This window comes from Phaethon lepturus, unplaced genomic scaffold (genome assembly GCF_000687285.1).
Source record: "Phaethon lepturus isolate BGI_N335 unplaced genomic scaffold, ASM68728v1 scaffold7757, whole genome shotgun sequence".
Lineage (NCBI taxonomy): Eukaryota > Metazoa > Chordata > Aves > Phaethontiformes > Phaethontidae > Phaethon > Phaethon lepturus.
In genome coordinates, this window is record NW_010549747.1 from 128,656 (window position 1) to 149,698 (window position 21,043).

The 21,043-nt window shown below is 40.2% G+C and overlaps 1 protein-coding gene across 1 annotated transcript in view; it reads right to left on the reverse strand.

Moving 5' to 3' along the window:
- Window positions 1-994: 994 nt before the first annotated feature.
- SIM2 (single-minded family bHLH transcription factor 2) overlaps window positions 995-21,043 on the reverse strand; it is a gene marked incomplete at its 5' end in the record, with an annotated part of 46,318 nt that continues 26,269 nt past the window's right edge. The window contains 5 exons of the mRNA XM_010290356.1: window positions 995-1,722; window positions 8,527-8,938; window positions 10,107-10,275; window positions 12,150-12,297; window positions 17,848-17,954. Coding sequence (XP_010288658.1) covers window positions 995-1,722; window positions 8,527-8,938; window positions 10,107-10,275; window positions 12,150-12,297; window positions 17,848-17,954 — 1,564 coding nt within the window. The remainder of the gene's footprint in view (window positions 1,723-8,526; window positions 8,939-10,106; window positions 10,276-12,149; window positions 12,298-17,847; window positions 17,955-21,043) is intronic.

Consider the following 21,043-nt stretch of genomic DNA (forward strand, 5'->3'; position numbering starts at 1 on the left):
AAGTTCAGTGTGTTAAAAGCTGAACTTCAGACTTCAGAAGGCTACTGGTAAGTTTAAAATAAAGCATGAATGTGCTGTATACCCTTGACTATAAAGAAAACATTTCTGGTGCTATTATGAAGATGTATTTTTGACTAGCTGGTTTGCAAATCTGGCCCAGCCTTCTCCCAGAATACTCAGTGAAACACACTTTTTTGAAGTTTCTTTTTCTTATTACAACATTTTGTGGGGCATAGTCTAGTTCCTGCTACGTGATTTGTCCCAATTCGCCATGACAAGACCTGTAACCCTTTAATACGTATCTTTGTATGTAGTAATTTGCCATATCATTCCTTGTTGAGATACATGGTGGCAGTCACAATCTCAGAACACTGAAATCTATGTTAAATAAATCAAATCTGGATTTGATTTATTTAGTTTTAAAACTTCTGGATAATTAATAAATAAGCTTTTTTCCAAACTTGAGTTCTGTTCAGTTAGTACAGCTGTATTATGGATTCTAAAAGTCACCACTGTAAACAAAGTTTGTTTATCGAGATGTTTAACACGTGGGTGGAGAGACATGATGTAAGGTGTCACACAGGTTGTCAAAAATACCTAAACTAGAGTGTATACTTTATGATAACAATAAAAAAATCTTGAATGTGTTTTGAGAAGGAGGGGTTAAGGAAAAAAAAGTTCTTCATATAAATCTCTGCGTAAAACACCTATCATTTAATTTTGTTGCACACTATAAAATAACAAAAATAAGATCTGTAACAGGTCTTCTGACTGGCACCAGAGCTTAATCTGTGACAACAAAGCACTGAAGCTAAATGTAGGATTTTTTTCCTGACCTTGAAGGTACTGTTACACGTGGCTTGCCAGGAACACACAAGTCTGTCCCTCATTGACCTTCAGCTACGCTCAGTAAATGCAATCATGTTTTCTCATGCTTTTTGCAAATCATTACAGTTTGGCTTCTTGATTAAATGTAAATACTCTTCTATTACCGTCACCTTCCATTGGCTATTATTACAGAAGTTCCAATATAATGGGGTAGTGCAGATTCCTTGTGGGTTTCTGGAGAAGAAGCTGATGAAGGGCTTTGGTTTTTGTAAATAAATGTATTTACTTCCTCGGAATTGTATCCATAATTTTCTCCTGCGTGTCCTGTCGCTGTACATGATGAAGTTTGAAATGTACCATGCTTGGCTAAAACATGATGATAATTTAGAAGCACAAACGGGACTTGTCCAGAGGGTCTCACATCCATCACACGTTCGCTTTCAGAGTCATGATCAAGCTTTACAGTCATTCTCTCATCGCTATCCATTTCCTCTAGATTTGTAGCGTGGTGACTAATATGCCCATATTTGGGTTCTTTCACACAAATCCTTCTGGTTTGCTCATATACTGAGGGCATTGGCAGGAGATGACTTAATTGTCCTATAGCTTTAGACTGGAAACATTCTGACTTTGGCAGCAAGGAGTTAGCTATGGAGTTTGAGAAAGAACTTTCATTAATGCTCATTTTTTCTTGTAGGTCTCTGTTAAAAGCTAACTTGTTTTCTTCTTTAATGAGGTGGTGAGGCGGCTGAATCCTGTTTTCTATCTTGTTGGGTTTCACGATGCCAGAATCATAAATCTCTTCTTTGTATCTGCTGCCTGGCATGGATGCTGTGCAGCTTGTAAAGTTGTCGGGTAGGGCATCTTGGCTGTATCTTCTGTTTGATATGGGCACTTGCAGGAAAGAGAAAACATGTTAATTACTGACAGTGAGCTCGTAATAGTTAGATTATAACACTCTTTATGACTGAACTTTAATGCCCATTTGGCCTGGGCCAGATCCAAGTCCCACTGAAGACATCAGCGACATTCCCATTTGCCTCAAAGGCTTTGGATAAGTCTCCTTAAGGCAGTACTGAAAAGTAAAACCAACCGCAACCCACTCAGAAGGGCCAACAGTGTTGAACAATTCTGAAAAGGTTTTCCATGTGAAATGCCCATTTGTTTATTTGACTGAATAATTATAAATCACTGTCATTATTAATATGGTTAAATCAGGGAAATTAAACCAAATAAATATTTGGAAATGTGACCTCCTATCAAAAGCCTTGGCCTTAAGTAAGATCTTTTCTGAGATTTATCAAACCATTTGCCAAAGGATGGATAACATTTATTAAATCTCCTGTCACTGTGGAAGTATACTGGACGCTTGCGCTTGTAAGGAAAGAAGAAGAGGGTGTGTAGTGTTAGACACCAATGTGCCAACGTCTAATCTGAGCGAGCCATTTGTGATACGTGTAACATCTAGATTTTGTCACATTACAGTCTTTGGTTTTTCACTTCGAAAAGCTAGCTTCAGATATGAAAAACATCTATCAAAAAGCAATATAAATACTTCTCGAGTAATGCTGTACCTCGGCTTTTAAGGTACTATCATAAAGCTATATGTATAATGTAAATGTGACTTACAACATACACTGAGAATGTTTGAATGCGAGAGTACTAAGCTGGGTATGCATGGAAAATCGAAGGTTAGATTCTTAAATTTTCAAGAGAGTATGAACACAGGGTTTCTATTCAGGCTTGTCCTCTAAAATATGTCGAGTAATCTTAGTTTTCTCTTGAGTTTCTGCATGGTAGCTGAACTCATGGAACAATTGTTTTTACCATTTTCTGCTTGGCTTATGCAGCTTTTCCTTTCTGTACACTCCTGTCTCCAAACAGGACGAGAAAAAGCCACTGGTTTCCTCCTATACAGTATAGCTAAAATGCAGCAAGTACTAATTTTTTTGCACTGTCTTGTACGAACAGTTTGGCAGTTATACTACTCCTCCAAGGCATATTTGAAAGTTTTATGTTAAAGGTTAAATGAGGCACTTAGCAAATTTCTCAAATTAAACCTAAACTCTATTTTGTGTTATGCTCACTGAAAGCCCTGGACACCTAAGTGCCTTTTGTAAAAGGGATTTTCTGTTTTTCTAAAAATTTTATTCAACATCTTAAAAGTTTTGGAGTTCCCCTGTAGTGGTTGCTGATGTAACTATACCTGCTAATAATTAAATATTCCCTGTGCTATAGTAGACTGGCAGAGCCTTCATGTATAACAGGAAGCAGAAATAGCTCAATTGTACCTTTTTTCATATGCAGAGCTTCATTAATTTCAGAGGGAGTTGCACCACATAATTAACACCAGAATTTAAACAGGAATCTGGATCCAATTTCTTCTTGATCAACCCACCACCCTCCTTGAAACAACAACCTTTCAAGTTATTCTTTTTAATTTCCATGCATAAATTTTGTACCAAAAAGAATATGCAGTCCTAAGTAAACTGAATTCTCATCAGCTGTTGAAAAATGGCCCTCTTATATCACAAATCAAAACAGGGATTCAGCCGCATGCTTGAGATTTTACCATTACCATTATAATTACCATAGTAATTATACTGCTATAATTTTAACTCCACATTTGGCATTTTTACTATGAAATAAGTACCCATGCTGAGAGCTACTGACATGTAACTAATATAGTTTAACTAATCTGGTGTACTGGTTTTAGTGTTGTTCCCACTTGACACATCCACAGGGAATGATGGGTTTGTTCTCTCACTGCAGCACAGACTATTGTTACCTTATGGTTCTGCTCTAATTGCTGAACAAAAGATTGGCCTCTTCCATTTTCGGAGCCCACACTTGTAAGAAGCTGAAGCATCACAACTACCGGTTGGCCCCTGACTTCATTTTTGTAATCTCAAGTTCTGCTAGGCTGATGGCTTCCTTCTTGGTACCAGAAGTAATTTGCATACTTGGGAGATTTACAGGATGTTATCCATTTTTTTTCTATCCTGTTTCTCAAACATGGTTTTCATCTCTTTTGTTGAGGAAGAAGGTAAGCGTCTGGTTAATCGTTTGCAGGCTTCCATTAAAGTTGTCAGCACAGTCATGGAGTTAGACCAGGCAGTTAAGCAAGTCGTGTCTGCAGTGCAACAGAGCACGGCAGTTTTTGTCCGCTCACATTCAGAACAGTTGCTGGAGCTAAATTTAAACCTGCTTTTGTCTTCCTTCACAGGCAAAAACCCAAGGATGCCCTGGGAAAGACTCCTGGTAGAGAGTTTTTCATACAGAAGTCAATGGCCAGCTGCACTGTCCTGCCATAGAAGGGCAGCACCCCAGGATTGCTTCCACCCATCTGGCATCTGGGCAGTTTTCAGAGTACCTGCCTCTGGTGCCCAGGGATCCCATACATTCCGCACTCCTGCAGCGCTGAAAACGCTTTGCAGTTGTTGAAGTCAGTGCATTAATCTGGAATGCTTTCCAGACCACTCTTCTGCTGGAGCAACTCAGCTATGCTAGGTGAGGTAGCTACACTGCACATCTAAGGTTGTATGTCATACCAGAGTGATAGCAGCTTTCTGGAAGGCCCTTTGTACTTACTTACACTGCCTCCATTCATAGCAGCCTACAACTGCAACAATGAGCTTAGTCCTTCGGGTATCATGTCTCCATTAATTCTTGCCAAGTAGCTCTGCTTTCCCGCTGGCGTGCAGGGTGCAGCTCAGGCAAGTTGAGGGAAAACCTGGAAATGAGAGCCCCATCACCTGGCCTGCTCAGACTTCAGCATCCCACCATCCATGTGGGAACAGGAAGGCTACTCTAGGAGATACTGATCTTTGTTTGAAACATCTCATGTATTCATGGTGTTGCAGCAAGGAGCGTTCCCTCCTCACCTTTAAATAGTGCAGTCAAAGATCAAACGGTGCTCAATGGGGAAAGATGCTTGCAGAAAAGGTATTTCATTCACAAACATGCCTTTCTGTACCAAGCCGTTAATAGTTAGAGATGCTCCTTGTTCTCTCATGGGCCCTATTGCAGTAAAAATGAAAGAAAGGCGTCTTGGAACCAGGTTAAAACAAAGACAGACTAGAACTCAGCATTGATCTTCATGCAAAAATTATGCAGTCTTTATCAGCAGAGTTTTGCTTTCTGTCTGTGAAAACTCTTGTCCGTTTTTAGGACACAGCTGAAGCCCTCTTCATGCATGCTTTGTCTTGCATAATTTTTCTTGGGCTTCCTGATCTACACTAATCTCAGAAGAGTGTACTCCTGACAGTTACTACATGTTCTGAAAAGACAATACGCCGACATTTGAATGTCAACTTCTAGCCCATGATGTTTCAATATGTTTCCTAATCCTTTGTACAAGAGGGCCTTCAGAGAAGAGGAGCGATTACTCAGTCACTCTGAGTTTTGCTGAAGACCAACGAGCAGACCCTCTGTACTGCTCAGGTCACGCACTCTTGTGCCGTAAAGGCATGCTGATATTCCTCCATGACAAACAAGGCAAAGATACAACAGGTCTTAATATTGTCCATGCCCATGAAAAAGACATTTTTTAGATTAGCTCAATATCTGTTGACTGTGTCCTGGTCTGAACCCTAATTGCAAATTATCTGAGGCATGGGCTGATGTTGTAATTACCATGTTCTCCATCATTCTTCCTCCAAAACCAATAAAGACCTCTTTGCCTCTAGTGGACTACACTTTTCAAAGCAGATGTCATATATTTCTCCCAGTAGTCACAGACTAAACCTGGGGAGTTGGTTTGGGGGAGGAAGACAGACCAGAGCTTTTTCACAGATTGTCTTAGTATTCTTCATCACTTCCTGAGTTTTGGCATGATTAGTGGCACTAAGCTTCACACAGATAGTGCAGAGTGGCCAACAGCGTAACTTAATGAGAAGTAGATACTGTGGTACCCGCAGTAGTAATGTATCCATTCAAGTGTGCAAAGGAAACGGCCCTGACTAAGAAGATGGTTGCCTTCTCTGAAGTGAGTTTCTTTTCTGACAACTAGGCCAGCTGGGAAAAAAGTGGAAGAAGCTTCAAAACCAGATTCTGAAGCAGCAGCATCTGATTTGCAGGCAGTTTTATCTGCTACGTGCTTTTCCAGAGCTTTGATGGCTTGGCATGATCATCTTAAAATCTCTGATCTCTCCAAAAGAAGCTATTTTCCATAGAGAAAAAATGTCTCTGGCCTACGGCATTTTTGGCAGATGCCTCTGTGGATGTGATGTGGAATAGCCCTAGCATCCAACCCGGTTGCCAGATGTCATATTTGGCATTGCCTTTGGATTGAAGATAATGACGCTAAGCAGATCCTCTCTGCTTTGAAGCTTACTGGCTGTCAGTTTTTCAGTGAACGGCTGGAAAAAGCAGCAGTTGACAATATAAGGAAGATCAGATGCCCCTTTCAATTCAAAGCAAAAAGTCACTTCCAAAGGTTCAGATTTCTCTTCTGCCACCAGCCTTAGCAAAAGTACAACAGGGCTAATTCTACCTCAGGAGGAAGCAAACTCTGGAACAATTAGATATAAATCCTCTTTGCAGTGGAGGCTCTGTTTTTCTTTCTCCTCTTGTAACAGTGTGTGTGAACTCAAGCAATGATCTCTGACCAGGCCTGAGTTTGACCATATTCTTTTTGCTTTCCTAAATAGTATAATTTTAAGTGCTTTTGCAGAGAATTGATTATACCAGTTCAGTTTTCATCAAATGCCTAATAGCTAAATATCCATTAAAATACATCTGTGCTCAAAAGAGAACCCACATATTCCAAATTAAGCAACAGAATCTTCAGTAGAAGTAGAACCAGGAGTAAGAACCACTGGTATCACAGCACCATTTTCCTGTTCATGAGGAAATGGTGAAGGTATGCATGCATGATGAAACTGAAAAATACCAGCAGTTGTTTGCAGTTTTTTGTGGGGATTTTTTTTGCCCTAACACATTTAACAGTATTCCTGTGGAATCCTTTTGACTTAATATATTTACTAGGAGTTATCTGCCCATATCAGCCGACCAATGGTAAATTGCTTGTCTGCTGCTATGCTCACTGGGCTTTTCTGGCAAATGTAATGGCCACGATCGATTTTACAGAGTATTCTCTGAACTGGCTGTTCTTTCCACATCCATTCTCAGTGTATCTGATGGCACCCTCTGACCAACAAGGGGTGAATCTACTTTCTCAGTCAGTCTCATGGCATCTGTTAGACTGGAAGCAGAGAAGAAAAATTGGGCTGACTTCTGTACACCTAGAATAGCTTTATTCCTGCAGACTTACTGGGGATCTGCAGGATTTACTTCAAACCTTATACTTATCCTCAAAAGACGTACCTTTTTTTTCTTTTCCACAAAGATACAGCATCTTTAGAAAGGACAAAACCATTTCTTATTTTTTGTCTAAAGCTACTCCTTTTCACAGCCACTCCACAACAGGAACAAAAGAAAGCCAGCACATTAGAGGAGCATGAGCTCAGAAAAAGCACTTAACCTGCACTAGGCTGTAAGAAGAGCTTCAGTCTTGCTCATTTTCAACCTAAACACAGAACAGTAAAACAAAATGCCACAGCTAGGTGAGGTGAGGTCAATCAGCTAGATGAGGTCAAACGGTCCTGTGAAGGACAAAACCCTGGGCAGAAGTTATTTGCTCCTCTGTGGGAGACACACGCGATGTCTGATACCATCTTCTGTCTGATGTAGCAAGCTCAGCTTTTAGCATCTGCAGATATTCCCTTCAGAGCTAGGATATCTAATGTTATGTCCTTAAGTGAATAAATGCTTGTTTCTGGTACTCAAGAATCTTTAGCCTATCTTTTCTAGCTTTTTTATTTTAAATTTCCACTACTGCTTGCTCCATCCCATCCTCAGTGAAGTTAGAAGAAAGGAGTGTTTCCACCTAACATTATAACAGTATGTATGTCAACCAGTGAGTCCTCATCAATGATTTTTAACTAATTGAAATGGTGTATGCAGATAGATATCATGTATATGAGATCTGAGGATTAGAGTGTATCTTGAGCTTGTTTACATTTGATTTATAGCTTTGCAAGGTTATTTCATATAGGTTGCCACCTCAGAGAAGTCAATGTCTTCAGTGCTTCCTTCAAAGTATTTGAGCTGACCATCTGTATGGAGAGATAATGCAGTTGATCGGAGAGGAGCACTGAAGACATTTTCAACAAAAGCAGAAGACAGTGCATTTCATTTACTTATTCACTGTAGTAACTGTAAGGTAAAGACATTCAGAATGGCTTCATACTCAGAAAAGACAATCTTCAATTTTTACGGAAATGGATCACATTTATGTTAGTTTCTGTATGGGAGCTGAAGTGCATTTGTTTCTAACTTCAGCAATGACTTACCTGAGGAATTCCACTAAATACTGCTGATAGTGCAAAACATGAAGGTAAACTGTGACAGCATAAAAGGAATTGGTATCTCTGCCCCGTTCTAAAAGTGATTCTAGTGAATATGTTTTTGCAACTGAGGCTTTGATAACGTTCCTAATCAAGTGCTGATGGTAATAGGAAGAGGCATGAACATGTAAATACTTTAAACATAGCAGTTGTTCACGTCACTGTTTCTGATTTTCTGTGTTTCCTAAACACCTTATAATTCCTGTTTTCAAACCACAATTACAAATCTTTCCCAGACACCTCACAGCTTTTCTTTCTTTTTTTTTTCTTTTTTTAAAGTGACACCCACCTTCATAGCTCTGTGCAAGATTATGTCGGATGATGTTCACTGGCTGATCAGAAAGATTTTTGGATGGTGACTGGCTGTTGGGTACCAAGGAGTTGGTGGCATAATGCCACTGGCATTCTCCATTTGTCTGCAGCGTACTCAAGAAAAATCGAGCCACTTCACAAGGTGCTCCTTGAGACTGCCCAAACTTTGAAGGCAGCATTTGCTTTTTGCTGTTGAAGACATGAGAATCTACAGGGAAGTGTCCATAATGGTAGGAGAAAGGCAAGCTATATGACGGGGCATATAAAAGTTCACTGTTTTCTGAATGGAAGTTTTGTTCTTGAATGGTGGCAGCGTTCACTGCAGGGCTGGATCGCCAGTTTCCCACCTGGCTGCATTCCAGTTTGTCTGTTTGGAATGAGCTGTATTGCTGGGGGAAAGAAAAAAAAAAAAAAAAAAAAGGGAGGGGAAGAGAGTTAAGTGACTAACTTTTATATGAAACCACATAACATATCATACAGGCGCCCAGAACTGGGCCTCCTTGAACTGCGATCTCAGTGGCTAGAGGGACTGTGCATTTAAAGTTCCTTGTCTTCACGATAACTTTACCTTCACTTAACATGGGAACAAAAAAATATTTTGTCATCCTAATGTTAAGGGTTTATTTGATAATTTTGCCAGTTGGATTTTAGCTAGTAGGTGTAGGCAGAAGGGCCTACCAGAGGGCAGAAGTTTGTTGCAAAGCACTGGAAGTCACTGATAAATGGAGCAGCAGACCATGAATATGACTTTGCTTATGTCGGCATGTCAAGATTTAGAATGGTAGGAAGACAAAATCTGCCCCTTGCATCGGCTTCTAATCACAATGATTTTCTCTTTCCACTCTCTCCTACCCTCCTCTGCAAACTCCAGATGCTTTTTGAGCTCTCACTGTTTTGAATGCAGTATATGTGCTAGCTGCATTCACTGCTGGTTTAAGGTAATAGTAGCACCTTCCAGCAACATTCATTGCAAAGTCTCACAATGTCTCATGGTGGGTGTCAGTCTCACCAACCCAGTTTTATGGACAATCTCCATAGTTTCCTTTCACCTCTGGTTCTAGCTTACCCAGTGACAGTGAAACATACTCCAAATCCCACTCCAGTGCTCTGTTTGCTAGGATTCATTCTTATGATGCATTCTCCAGCAAAACAAAACTGCTAATACCTATGTGACATTAAGAACTCTGCACATCAACAGTGAAAGATGCATTCTATACTAGAAAGATGCATTCTATACTAGCTCAAATTTTCACAACAGAGCTATCCTTAGTACATGTTTTTCCTCTTTCTACCAAGAAAGTACATTGCTTTCAAAGTACTTTACATACTCCAAATCCCAAAGTTTTTGTGTTTGCATCCCTTGCCAGAACTGTTTTATACCACTTGTGCTGTCCGTTCCAAGAACAAAAGGGTCTAATTGTATTCCAGCCTACAAGGGAGTTCCTGTGGAAGAGCATTATAGTCAGTTTTACAATAAGTTGAGTTCTGCATGATCTCTATCCTGCCCCAAACACTCTGCCACAGCAACTGGTAAGTAAATATTGCTGAAAAAGTTACCTGTTGTGGGTAAGGTGTTGTTCTGAGTTTTGCCTTCATTTTATTACTTTTGGGTTTTACTATTTTCCTTGTTTCCTGCGAGGTAGGTACTGAGTTTCTGCATGAAAACTGTGACTTAGAAATGGTAACCTGGTCCAGTGACAACTGAAGTTCCTTATACTCAATATCTCTGCAAAAGAACAGTCCAATAAATTACATACTCAAACATACCACACAAATCCAAAATAGCTCCCTCGAAAATACACGATAGCTTTCACAATGTTTTCATTTTCATTCTTCCAAAATTTTCACCGAGTCTGCAGTGCGAGGCTGGGGATGTCAGCAGGCAGTGAATTTTATGGTCTGACCCTGTCCCCACGCAAGTCTATCACAAATGTTACACTGGGAACCACGTTACCATCTTTGTACTAAATGTCCCCACTCTCTGAACCTAAGCTGTGCCAACTTCTTCTCAGCCATCCGTGGCACCCTGCAGTTTGGAATCACAGCCATGTCAGCTGAGAGAAAGACACAGATCAATTCATCTGTCTCCTCCTCAATCAGGAATTGGTCTCTGCCCTGGCTCTCACAATTAGCCCTGAGGAAAGGGAAAGGAGCAATGTTCCTCTCCTGTCAGCACAATGTGCTTGTAACTAGACCACAGGAGCTGCAATGTTGTTTTTCTGACAGTCTCTAGACTTTCATTTCTGCTCTCTTCTGTTCGGCTTTATCTGCCCCACAGACAGGGCAGATTTTTATACAAAAGAGGCTAAAATCCAAATAAAAAACAGACTGTGGATCATATTTTGAAACATTAATTGATACAGTTCTGATGATTAAATGGTCTCCCCTGGTTTTGTCAGTAGCAACAGCAGAGCATATTTTTGAAAGGATAACTAGAGAAAAAAAAACCTACTACTCTCTTAATTCCTGTCTAGAACTCATTTCCATCACTTTTTGATGGTGAATAACCTGGAAGTAAATTCAGCTCAACAATATGCTGTTATACCCTGGCACAGTTTCCTCCTTTTTACTCAAATCACCCTAATTCACAGGACTTGAGCAGGTTGCAGAGCTGAGTCTTTCCCTCATGCTGCTGGCTCTCCCATCTGTACAGGAATGAGGGCAGCATTAGCCAGTGTGTCTAGGGCTGAATACCTACTTCAAGTAGTTTATGGAAACACCCTACGGTTTCTCAACTCATACACTTTAGCTCCCCAAAGTCAGGTATCAGAGACAACATTGTGACAGGCAAACACACATAATCCTACCACGCACATCATGCAAACACATCTTATTTTCAAGCCAGCTAAGAAATGGACCCATCTAGTGAATGAGGAGAGTGTATAGTTCCCCGGTTTTTTACATTATTCAACACTATCCCTTTTTTTCCTTTTCCCCCACAGATAGTATCTTCAGTCACAGTCTATTTCACTATTACTTATCCCTCTTATTCAGTATAGATTTCCATCTCTCTCAGGTGTCTGTCAAGATAGGAATCTTGTAACACCTTCATGACTTGAACCAGAATTCATAAATTGCGGGTCCAAACCACAGTGCCTTCACCAGCTTGGTGGGAACTACTTGCCGTTCTGAGAATGTAGTTTTGCCCTGAGTATCTGTGCAACCCAAGGCCAGTGGGGGATTCCTTGATGATTCACCTGTCCCTGAAAGGAGTAATGCTTCCCACCATGCCTCTGTCTCCCAAACTGACACTGTGACCTCTGTGGGGTAGCAGTAGCTTTCACTGTGTCTGTCAGCCCCGGGGCGGTTCTGATGCTAATTACAGAACTGGGATCCAGGTCTAAGCAAATGGCTACAAGTGGTATTGCATACATTATGAGGTAATCATCAGGGCTACTAGCTCCTTTTAGCTCAAGGTAACTGAAAGAGGGAGCATATGAGGAGAGAAAAGTGGCTGTAACATGCAAGCACGGAATGATACTGGAAGACACAAGTAAAGCAAACTTAAAAGGATTTAACTGGTAATGAATCAATTACTGATAACACGCAAAATGAATCAATTACAGATAACACGTAATGGTACAAAGTATTTTGACTTACGTAAGGACATAATTGACACTCACTATGCAGTGAGGCCGTGATGAACGGCTGTTATGCACAATAGTAGCGTAGCTCTGTACCCAAACCCAGCCTCCATGCTTGGACAGTAGTCGATAGTACTTGGTTGTGACTTGGCCTTTCACCAACACTGTGAATACAATACAAAAAATCACTTTGCATCACTTGGACTTGTGACTGCTTCCTGGAGAGATTTATTTGCAAGGCAGGGACTTCTGTCCCTCCTCCCCCTCCCTTAAACCTCCTTCTCCCACCAAACTTTAAATAGCTCCCCTGCAAAGGCATCTGCCCTGCCCCTTTACTTAGTTTCACAAGGTCACATTATTGTTTTCAAATAGTATGTTGCAAACTATTACGGTTTGTCTTCCTTCTTCTCCAGTTCACCCTGCTCTTTTATGCTTACATTCTGCAAAAACACTTACTGTTTCTAATCTTCTAACTGAAAAAGAGAAGCTCAAGGCAAAAGTATTTTGAAGCGGACACAACTAGCTTGAATTTTTCCATTTGGAAGCACTTTTGTCATTCATTGCTTGATAGATTATTGTGTATTTTGCAATGTATTTTATGCTACAGTGTTTTTTCCTCTGTAAGCTCTACATTTTGAAGGTTGATTTAAAAGAGGAAAATTAAAATGCTATTTGGTTCTTAAGCACACAAATAAAGACAAGGCCAGAGAGGTGAATCAGCTATCTGATAGGTTTCACTAGAAATGTAATCCTCTGTAGACCAGTATGGATTCTCTGTGAACAAAGAAGTTTTGGCATAAGGCTATGCTATAATAGGAGTTGTGCAGCATAGATTAAATATTTAATCTAGCCACAAGTATTTCTGGTTCAGTGCCAGGTATTTATCTAATGATTCACTAGAAGATAATGCCCAGCCTTCAAAGATGGTTCTTCTCGTGTGTGACCCTGGAGCGTTCCTCTAGGAAACTCCATCTTCTTACTCTCCTATACAATCAGTTATTTATTTTAACTTAGGAAATAAGGGACTGAGCTTGCTACACAAACTATGTCCAAAAAAAGTGATTAATAGCAGCAATTCCTTTATATAATACATGATTAAGAAATAGAATTACTGCTTGCAAATGTAGGACTTGTACTAGACTGAACTTAGTAGCAAAGCTCACTGTAAGTGCTTGGTGCAGAAGCAGATACGTAATAAGGAAATCGAACAACAGCTTTCTCTTTCAGCCAACTCTAGTAGAGCAAATGATCACTTGAAATAAAAATATATGGTCTTCTAGTTAGTATTTATAGAAGACTTTTCTGACAGGGAGGGCATCTAATGTTAAATTGGGCACTAAAGAGTGCATAACCTTTGGGGGTTCATTTACTGTTTGGTAATTAACTATATGGCTATCAGTTGTCACTGGGATTGGCTTTTTTTATTCAGTTGTTACCTGGGGGAGTAGGGGTTTGTAATTTCAGTAGTAATCAGAGACCACAATAAAGTAAATAGTGTGAACAGCCCAATGTGAGACTGGCTGAAAAAGAAGAGCAAGACCTCTTGTTCTTGCTAAAAGGTCTTCTAAGTCTGTAGTATATAGGTCATCTCTCTGGACTGCTTACTCTCTTATCCATCTATGCACACGTATCACAACGTATTTAAACTTTTCTTCAAATCCAGTTAATCTCACTAAGAAAATTAGCCTCTTACAAAATAATTATAGATGGGTCTTTCTGGCAGTGTCATTGCTCCTCCCATTACAGGGTACGGTATCCATTTGTTCAGAAAGGAACAAAATAAACAACAACATCTTGCAGCACATTCAAAAATGTCTGATCCTCACTGACACCAGTCCACTACTATTTAGAGTTTGAAGACTCTGTAGATATCAGCTTTTTGCCTCATACTTGCTGGTGTCCTTTTTCATACCTACATTTCTACATAGAAAACTCTATGGGGTGGAGGTGTGCCTATGTACAGATACTTAAGAAAATCATGAGGAATATGAGTGCAAGTATGTCAACACACCTACAAAATATAAAGGCATGTGTACGCTTTAAGTGCAATATATCGCTCCAAGGTAAAGGTCTTGCAACTGCTACTCAAAGATTCAATGTAACAATGCCAAATAAGTCTGTTGCAAACATATTTGTTAATAATGGAATCACTATGTTTCTTGGTGTTCTATAATCCAAATGGTCCAGTTCTAGGAGATGATTGATCATTTTGGCCTAGATCATCTAACAGATATTTTTTTGTAATGTGGTCTAGGCTTTTCAGAACTAAGGCTTCATGCTAGTTTAATGGTCAGTTTTTTCTTGAATTCGAAATGCCTTGCCACTCAGCCATCCAAAATAGAAATTAATGCTGTAATGGATTGCTGGCTATAACAAAGTTCTTCCGTGTGCTTTGGGACTAGCATTGACTTCTCTCTCTCACTGATTTTTTTTAAATCCCTGTTTTAGCTCTTCAGTCAAGACAGTATTTTAAAAGATGTGAGGACTACAGTGTTCAGCTTTCCTTCCTAATTATATGGATAAACCAATATTTCTCCTGGGACGGGGGGGGGACTCCGTGTCTCCTGCATTTTTAGCAATCTGGGGAAAGTCTGACCTTGGCTAGGGGACAGTAGCTGCGCTTCCGATACAGTAAATGAGGTCAATTTCCATTTGGCTCTGTGTTAAATTACCCTGTTTGATGCTGATTGGGAAACCTCAGAAATGAGAGTGAGGTAAATCCACCACCAAGACAGTCTGTGCAGGCTCAGACTTCTTGGTGGCCTCTGCTGCAATCAAACGGGGAGGATTCAGTGGCTTTAGCCTTGGCTCTTAGATGTGCCATTTGTAACTGGGTGTTCCGCTGTTGCGGTTGCCTCCTGGTTTAGCAGTCAAGCTGAAAAAGGCACTGGGCTGTCTGGGCTGGTCCTTCTGGTCTGTCATAGGTGGCTATTTTAAAAGGCTCCAGCAGGCTCAATGGGCATGTGGCTGGGAGTTCCCAGCCTGCACTTAAGGATACCACTAAGAGAAATGGACTTCTGGGTTCCTCACTTGCAGCAGTTATTGTTTTAGCTTCCCTGGCGCACACAACCTGGCATGTCATCAAGTCCTGCCCTCGAGCAGCATGGTCAGTGGATGGTGCCCTAGCAGACTCTACAGTTCTGCCCCCTTAAAAACTAGTGCAGCTCTGCCAAAAGGCTTGATTGCTGGGAGAGCAAAAGCAGACTCAATGCCACGGACAGAGCATAAACTGTGCTCTGCTATAAGATGGGTTCTATAAATACATAGGTTGACTTCCAGGAAGCAGCAAAACAGTTTGGTGCTGACATCAGCTGGGGCATGCCTTGCCAAGGTGCAGAGATGTGACTTTTGTAAAAGTTTATGTGGGAAGAGCAATGATGTTACAACATGTAGGATGCGCAAAATCAAATTAAGTGATTTCTCTGAGGCCATAAAAATAATTTGTCTGTGCTAGAACAGAGGAATATTTTGTCTGTGCTGGAACAGCTTCTCTATCCTGTCTTTCAAAATGCAAGATCCTTAGGCAGGGACTCATTATTTGTGTGGCCACTTTTTCCCAGTTGCAGAGCAAACACTGTGTATATTGATGGTGCTATAGAAATAAATAACACTAGTTCAAATGCCAGAAGCTTTTTCATATAGCTGGAAGCTAATCAAATGTTTAAAACAGGAAACACTGTTTGCTGCCAGCACCCCTTAGGCAAATATTCACATCTACATTTCCCTCATAGTCTGATGTTCTTGATATATCCCTTATAACTTGTTCTCCTCACTGTTTGTTTTGTTCTCTTTGTGCTGCCTAACTTAAAGTTCAGTTGCTTTAGGTCTTCAGTTTGGGAATATTTTTTTCCTCTTTGAAAAAGCAATTGGTTACCCTAGTTTAGGGTTGCCTTATTTTTTTCTTTTCTTTTTTTTTTTTCCCTTAATATCCTTATTAGGTGCAAGATGTTTCTCTCCAGATTTCTTCATCAGATGACACTTAATCATCAGATTGCTTTATAGAACAGTACGTCAAACTTGCCAACCTTTTACTGTTCATGTTGCTAAGACATGTACTGATGGATGGCGGGGGAGTTATAACAGTGCTCCCCAGAGGAAGTTTGTACACTTTACATCTGTTTTAATAATTCCTATTACTTGGTATTCTAACCATGATTCTGTACTGTTCCCACTGTTGCCCAAGCATTAGCCATTATTTTTTCCTTCTTGGTATTTATTTGCTTTGAAACGTTCATAAATTTCTATGCATATGTCTCACATTTTTCTTCTGTTTTTAAACTTTACAATAATTTATCTTTGTAATTCAGATACAGTATCTAGAGAACTGCTTTTAGTTAATCTGTTTGGTTGAGGGTTTGTTTTCTTTCTTGTGGGAGAAGGTGGGGGGGTTAATTCAGTAAACATGATTTGTCTCTTTATTTAAAACTCCAGTTGTACATAGATCAAACTGGCAGCCAAAGTACAAGTCTTCTACCACGCACACAGAATTATCCATCATTCTGCTCTAAAATGGAAAACTGTTTTCCAGATATGATTGTGGCTACAATGGTATCATCTATATACTGGTTGACATAGGTATTCCAAATAGTCTTGTGAAAATAATGAGTGATATTTTGTACAGGTCAAGAGTCACATCCAGATGCAGATGTTAACACTACAAAGAGGATGCCCCCAACAGGACATTACCATGTATCCCGGTCATTCTAGTTTTTAGTTTGCAATGGCCAAGAGTATTCAATGGCATTTTGGTAAATATGAACTTGCTGTAAAGATCAGTTTCTGCTTTCCCAGGTGTAGCACACACTGCCATCCACAGAATTCGGCACTTCGGAATTTCAGTACTGACTTGCCAAATACAGTTACAACCTCCTTTATATTCCAGAACCTCATCAAGAGCACATATTAGGGTGAAGAACTGACTGCTTTCTCCTTCAGGAAGCCTAAAAGAAGGATTTGATTCTGGCTGCTTTCAGCCTACAGGAGCAATCTGGAAAAAAATTCACTGACATTGGTTTTTGGATGTCATCTTTGCATCGTATGGGCTGCGGCAGACTGAGCCAAATCCAGAGTTCAGCTATTCCCTCAATTTGCTTCTCAAGTTAATGTGCTACTGAATGAACTACTTCCCAAATCCAGATGTTTGAAGATATGATTAGTGTCTCTGTTGGCAGATGGGGAATTATTAAATGCGTAATTTTTTTTCCTGACACTCCATTCTCCAAACCTCATCCACATGCTATTAATGAACATTCATCTAAGGATTTTTTGGGTTTGCATTCACTTCAAACATGGGATGATTATTACTAACATATTTCAGAGGAATGGGGAGCTGTTGTGTAATTTTTCTTTTAACAACAGAGGCTAGTAAAGTTCAGATTTTCTCCTCTCACTCACTCACTTGCTCTTTTATTTTTTTCCTTCACGGGTTCACCACCCAGAATCAAGTCCAAATTTTCAAAAGAGCCTAGATCCTTTAAGTAGAGAGATAAAAGTGGCCAGATATGTTTTTTTCAGAAGCACAGCATATTGAGTATCTAGCTTATTTGCAGAACTAATGGTTTCCTTAAGTGATAGCCAAGCACTTTTGAAAATCTAGCTCCAGTCAAGATTTGGAAAGCTTTCTCTACTTTCCAGCATAGCGCCTGTTGTCTGCAAAACTTCTCACTCTAACTTAATAAATTTTAGTTTAGCATTCTAGCATTCTTTTTACTTACACAGATGATGAGCATATCGTAAATGGAACACATCACAGCCATGAACATGGTGATAGAGGGTTTTTTCTATCAGATCTTGGGGCTCATATCCAGTTAATTCAGTCACCCTGGAAAAGGAAGATTTCATAATAAGCAAAACCTCTAGGTCTATTCAGTTTCATTAACCTAACATTTGATTGTGCCAACAAATCAGGTGCCTGAAAACTGCAGGACAAAATGTTAGTTTTGGAAACAGAATCCTCATCTTTATAAGAAAATAAACCCTCTCAACCCAGCCAAAGCAAGGTGCAGCTATTCCCTGGCCAGCCCTACACACAGGCAGGAAAAAAGGGTTCTCTTACTTACTTCCACTTTGGGCTTTTGCCACTGCCATGCATGATCCTTTGCGCAAAGATCCAGTTGAGGAGCCATTCATGAAACAATAAAACTACTCTTGTGGACTGTTGACACATTTTTCATTTGCTTTTGCAAACATAAAAGTGTAGAATGTATGTCAGTCCATAGAAGCCATGATCATGGTCTATAAATAGACTCAGGCTAACGCCTAACAGAAGAAGGAAGCAGGAGCTTATTCCAGCTGAGAATGTGGAGAGACAAGGAGCTATGAAGATCACAAGCTAAGAAAAGGAAGGCTGAAGCTAAACTTCAGAAAAACATCCTCACGTGATGAGAAGCAGAAAAATGGAACAAATTTGAAACAGCAGCATCTCTGCAGATGTTAAAGAACCAGACCACACTGGTCAGACTTACACTGGGTCAGACCTGAAGAGTCAAACTTCATGGTTCAAAATGGATTTTTGTTTATTTGGCGCTGTTGCTTGAGAACAAAAATCCCTAAAGTACATTGTGCAACTCAGCCATAATGTGGCTTGTTTACCTAGTGTAGCTGGGGGTGTTTTATGCTGTCCTGGGCTTTCTTTACCTAAAAGGGTAGAACAGAGGTACCATACAAAGGCATGTCTACATTAACAAGCAACACAGACTATTAGCAGGCAATCTGTAGAGTAAAATTATTACTGCTGGGGATCTACTTCTGCAGCAGCAGATGCGTCTGCATATTTTAATTTCGGGACTTTTACTTGGGACTAGCTCTAGTCTAGGCCTGTGAACTGAAATTTTTTATAATTGTTAGAGTGCCTTAGACATGCTCTTGGAGGTTGTCTTCCAGTTTCAATTCACTCAGATGGAAACCAGTTCACGTGCCTAAGGCCTCTTCATGACATAAACTGCAGTGCAATGAGTGGGGATGGTCAGGACATTCACTTCAAAAGAATGCTTCTGGTCTGAACTTAAACACTAATGAGGATACACTGTATCAGAGAACAACACAGTAGTATCTACAGAAATGAATACAGGGATCTCAAGCCACATGTCCTTGGGGGTTGCAGGTAATGTAAATTTTGATTACTTTTTTTTTCTTTTGTAACTATTATGCATCTTCTTTACTCTTACCCTAATGCCAAGCACTCATGGGGATCCAATAGAGACTGGGGACTACATTCTACTTGAAAGAGAGTGTGGCAGAGTGGGATTCTGCTGAAGGAAATCAGGAAGAAAAAAAAAAGCCTTTGCAGATTGATTTATTATAAATACAGTACAAATACATCCATACCTCCCCTAGCTATGCCTTCATCTGGGAAACTCTTGCATGCCTTTGCCTCAGTCAGGGACTGCCAACGCAACGCAGAGTGAGCACATGAGCTCTCTTTCTGCAGGAGGAGATGTGAATATATGCTTGTGTTTCTCCTCTGCAGTGTTCCCTGTCCCTCCTGACCTACAATTCTAGGGGCCCAAATTTTCACTTAAGCCTATCATCATGGCAAAATACTGGTGAAAGATCCTGCTCAGGTTTCAGTACTCCTTCTGACTTCAGTGCAATTAAAACAAGGGTGGCAGTTTCATCCTGGTCACTTAATTGGTGAGTACAGAAACAGCTAATCCAAAACCAAACAAAATGCCACAAGCCTAAGCCAGGTGTTAATTTTTCCGGAGGTGCAGCCTCACTTTGAAGCTGTTCTTCCCATCGGCCAAAAAATATCATTGACAGTTATGAGGACACACAAACTTTTGGAAAGTTTGAATCTGGAAATAAACTCGGTTGCTTGACTTCCTTAACACAAAACCAAACCCCTCAATAAGCCACTGTAGGGAGCCTGGGCTCTGAAGATTGCTCTTTGCATGTGACAGGGCACACAGAAGGAAACTGAGCTTGCTGAATTATGAATTCTTTAAAGCCCTTTATAAACCATGTAGCAATGAATTAATAGGTTGCACGACAAAAATCAGAAGCAACAGATCACTTTGGAGGGAAGTAACAGTCTCCTTTTTCCAGTGACCTTGATAAATGAACTCTCACGTGTTTTACATTCTATCAAGTGTCTAGAAAGGCTTATTTAACTGCTCCTTCCTATGGCTTTAATATAGGCCTGTCTGCTGTGACCGTTACCTCTACAGATCCAGCAACATTTTCCTTGTATGGATACCAGAAGCAAGCCTGAAAACAGTGTTGTCTTATGCCTAATATGTCCCTGCTCTGAGCAAATATAATTTGGTTTGCTCAGCTGGGAGAGCGAAGGGCTTCAGTAATGCTTAATACCCATGATTGTCCTGTGTGCGGATGACACCCATCTGCTCTTTGGTAAACACAGCTATGCAATAGTACTGGTTCTATCCGTGCTCCTGTCAACACCTCTGGTTATACTGTCTCTTTTGAAGACACTTATGTCTCCAGGCAGTTCCTCTTAGGCTCATAATGTCCTTTTTTCCACATGCAAAAACATGTTGCTGAACCCCTTGTGCTTCTTTGTAGCTGTTACATTAAGTAAAGCATGCCAAAAAAAGGCAAGGATTCCAGAAAAAACTAGGTCTTTCTATTTCAGCAGCTGATGGCCCACTATCTCATTGACTTAACATGGAGGAAGAGCATGTTCTTGCATGGTTGACCTGCCATGCAAAACTTCCCCATTGTCTTGGATATAGACTCTTTCACTGTTACACATTAATATCGTTTCTGTTTCTTGCAAATCCAGCATGCCAGGAAAATGAGAGAGCATGTCACATACTGCTCCACGTGCAGGGATTTTTGAAGAATGATCATCTTGTCAATAGTTAAATCTGTTATATCACCTGGGAATTGGGCTTTTCCCTTCAAGGTATCTTGAACTGCACTGTACAAAGTATCATTATATACTAAAAG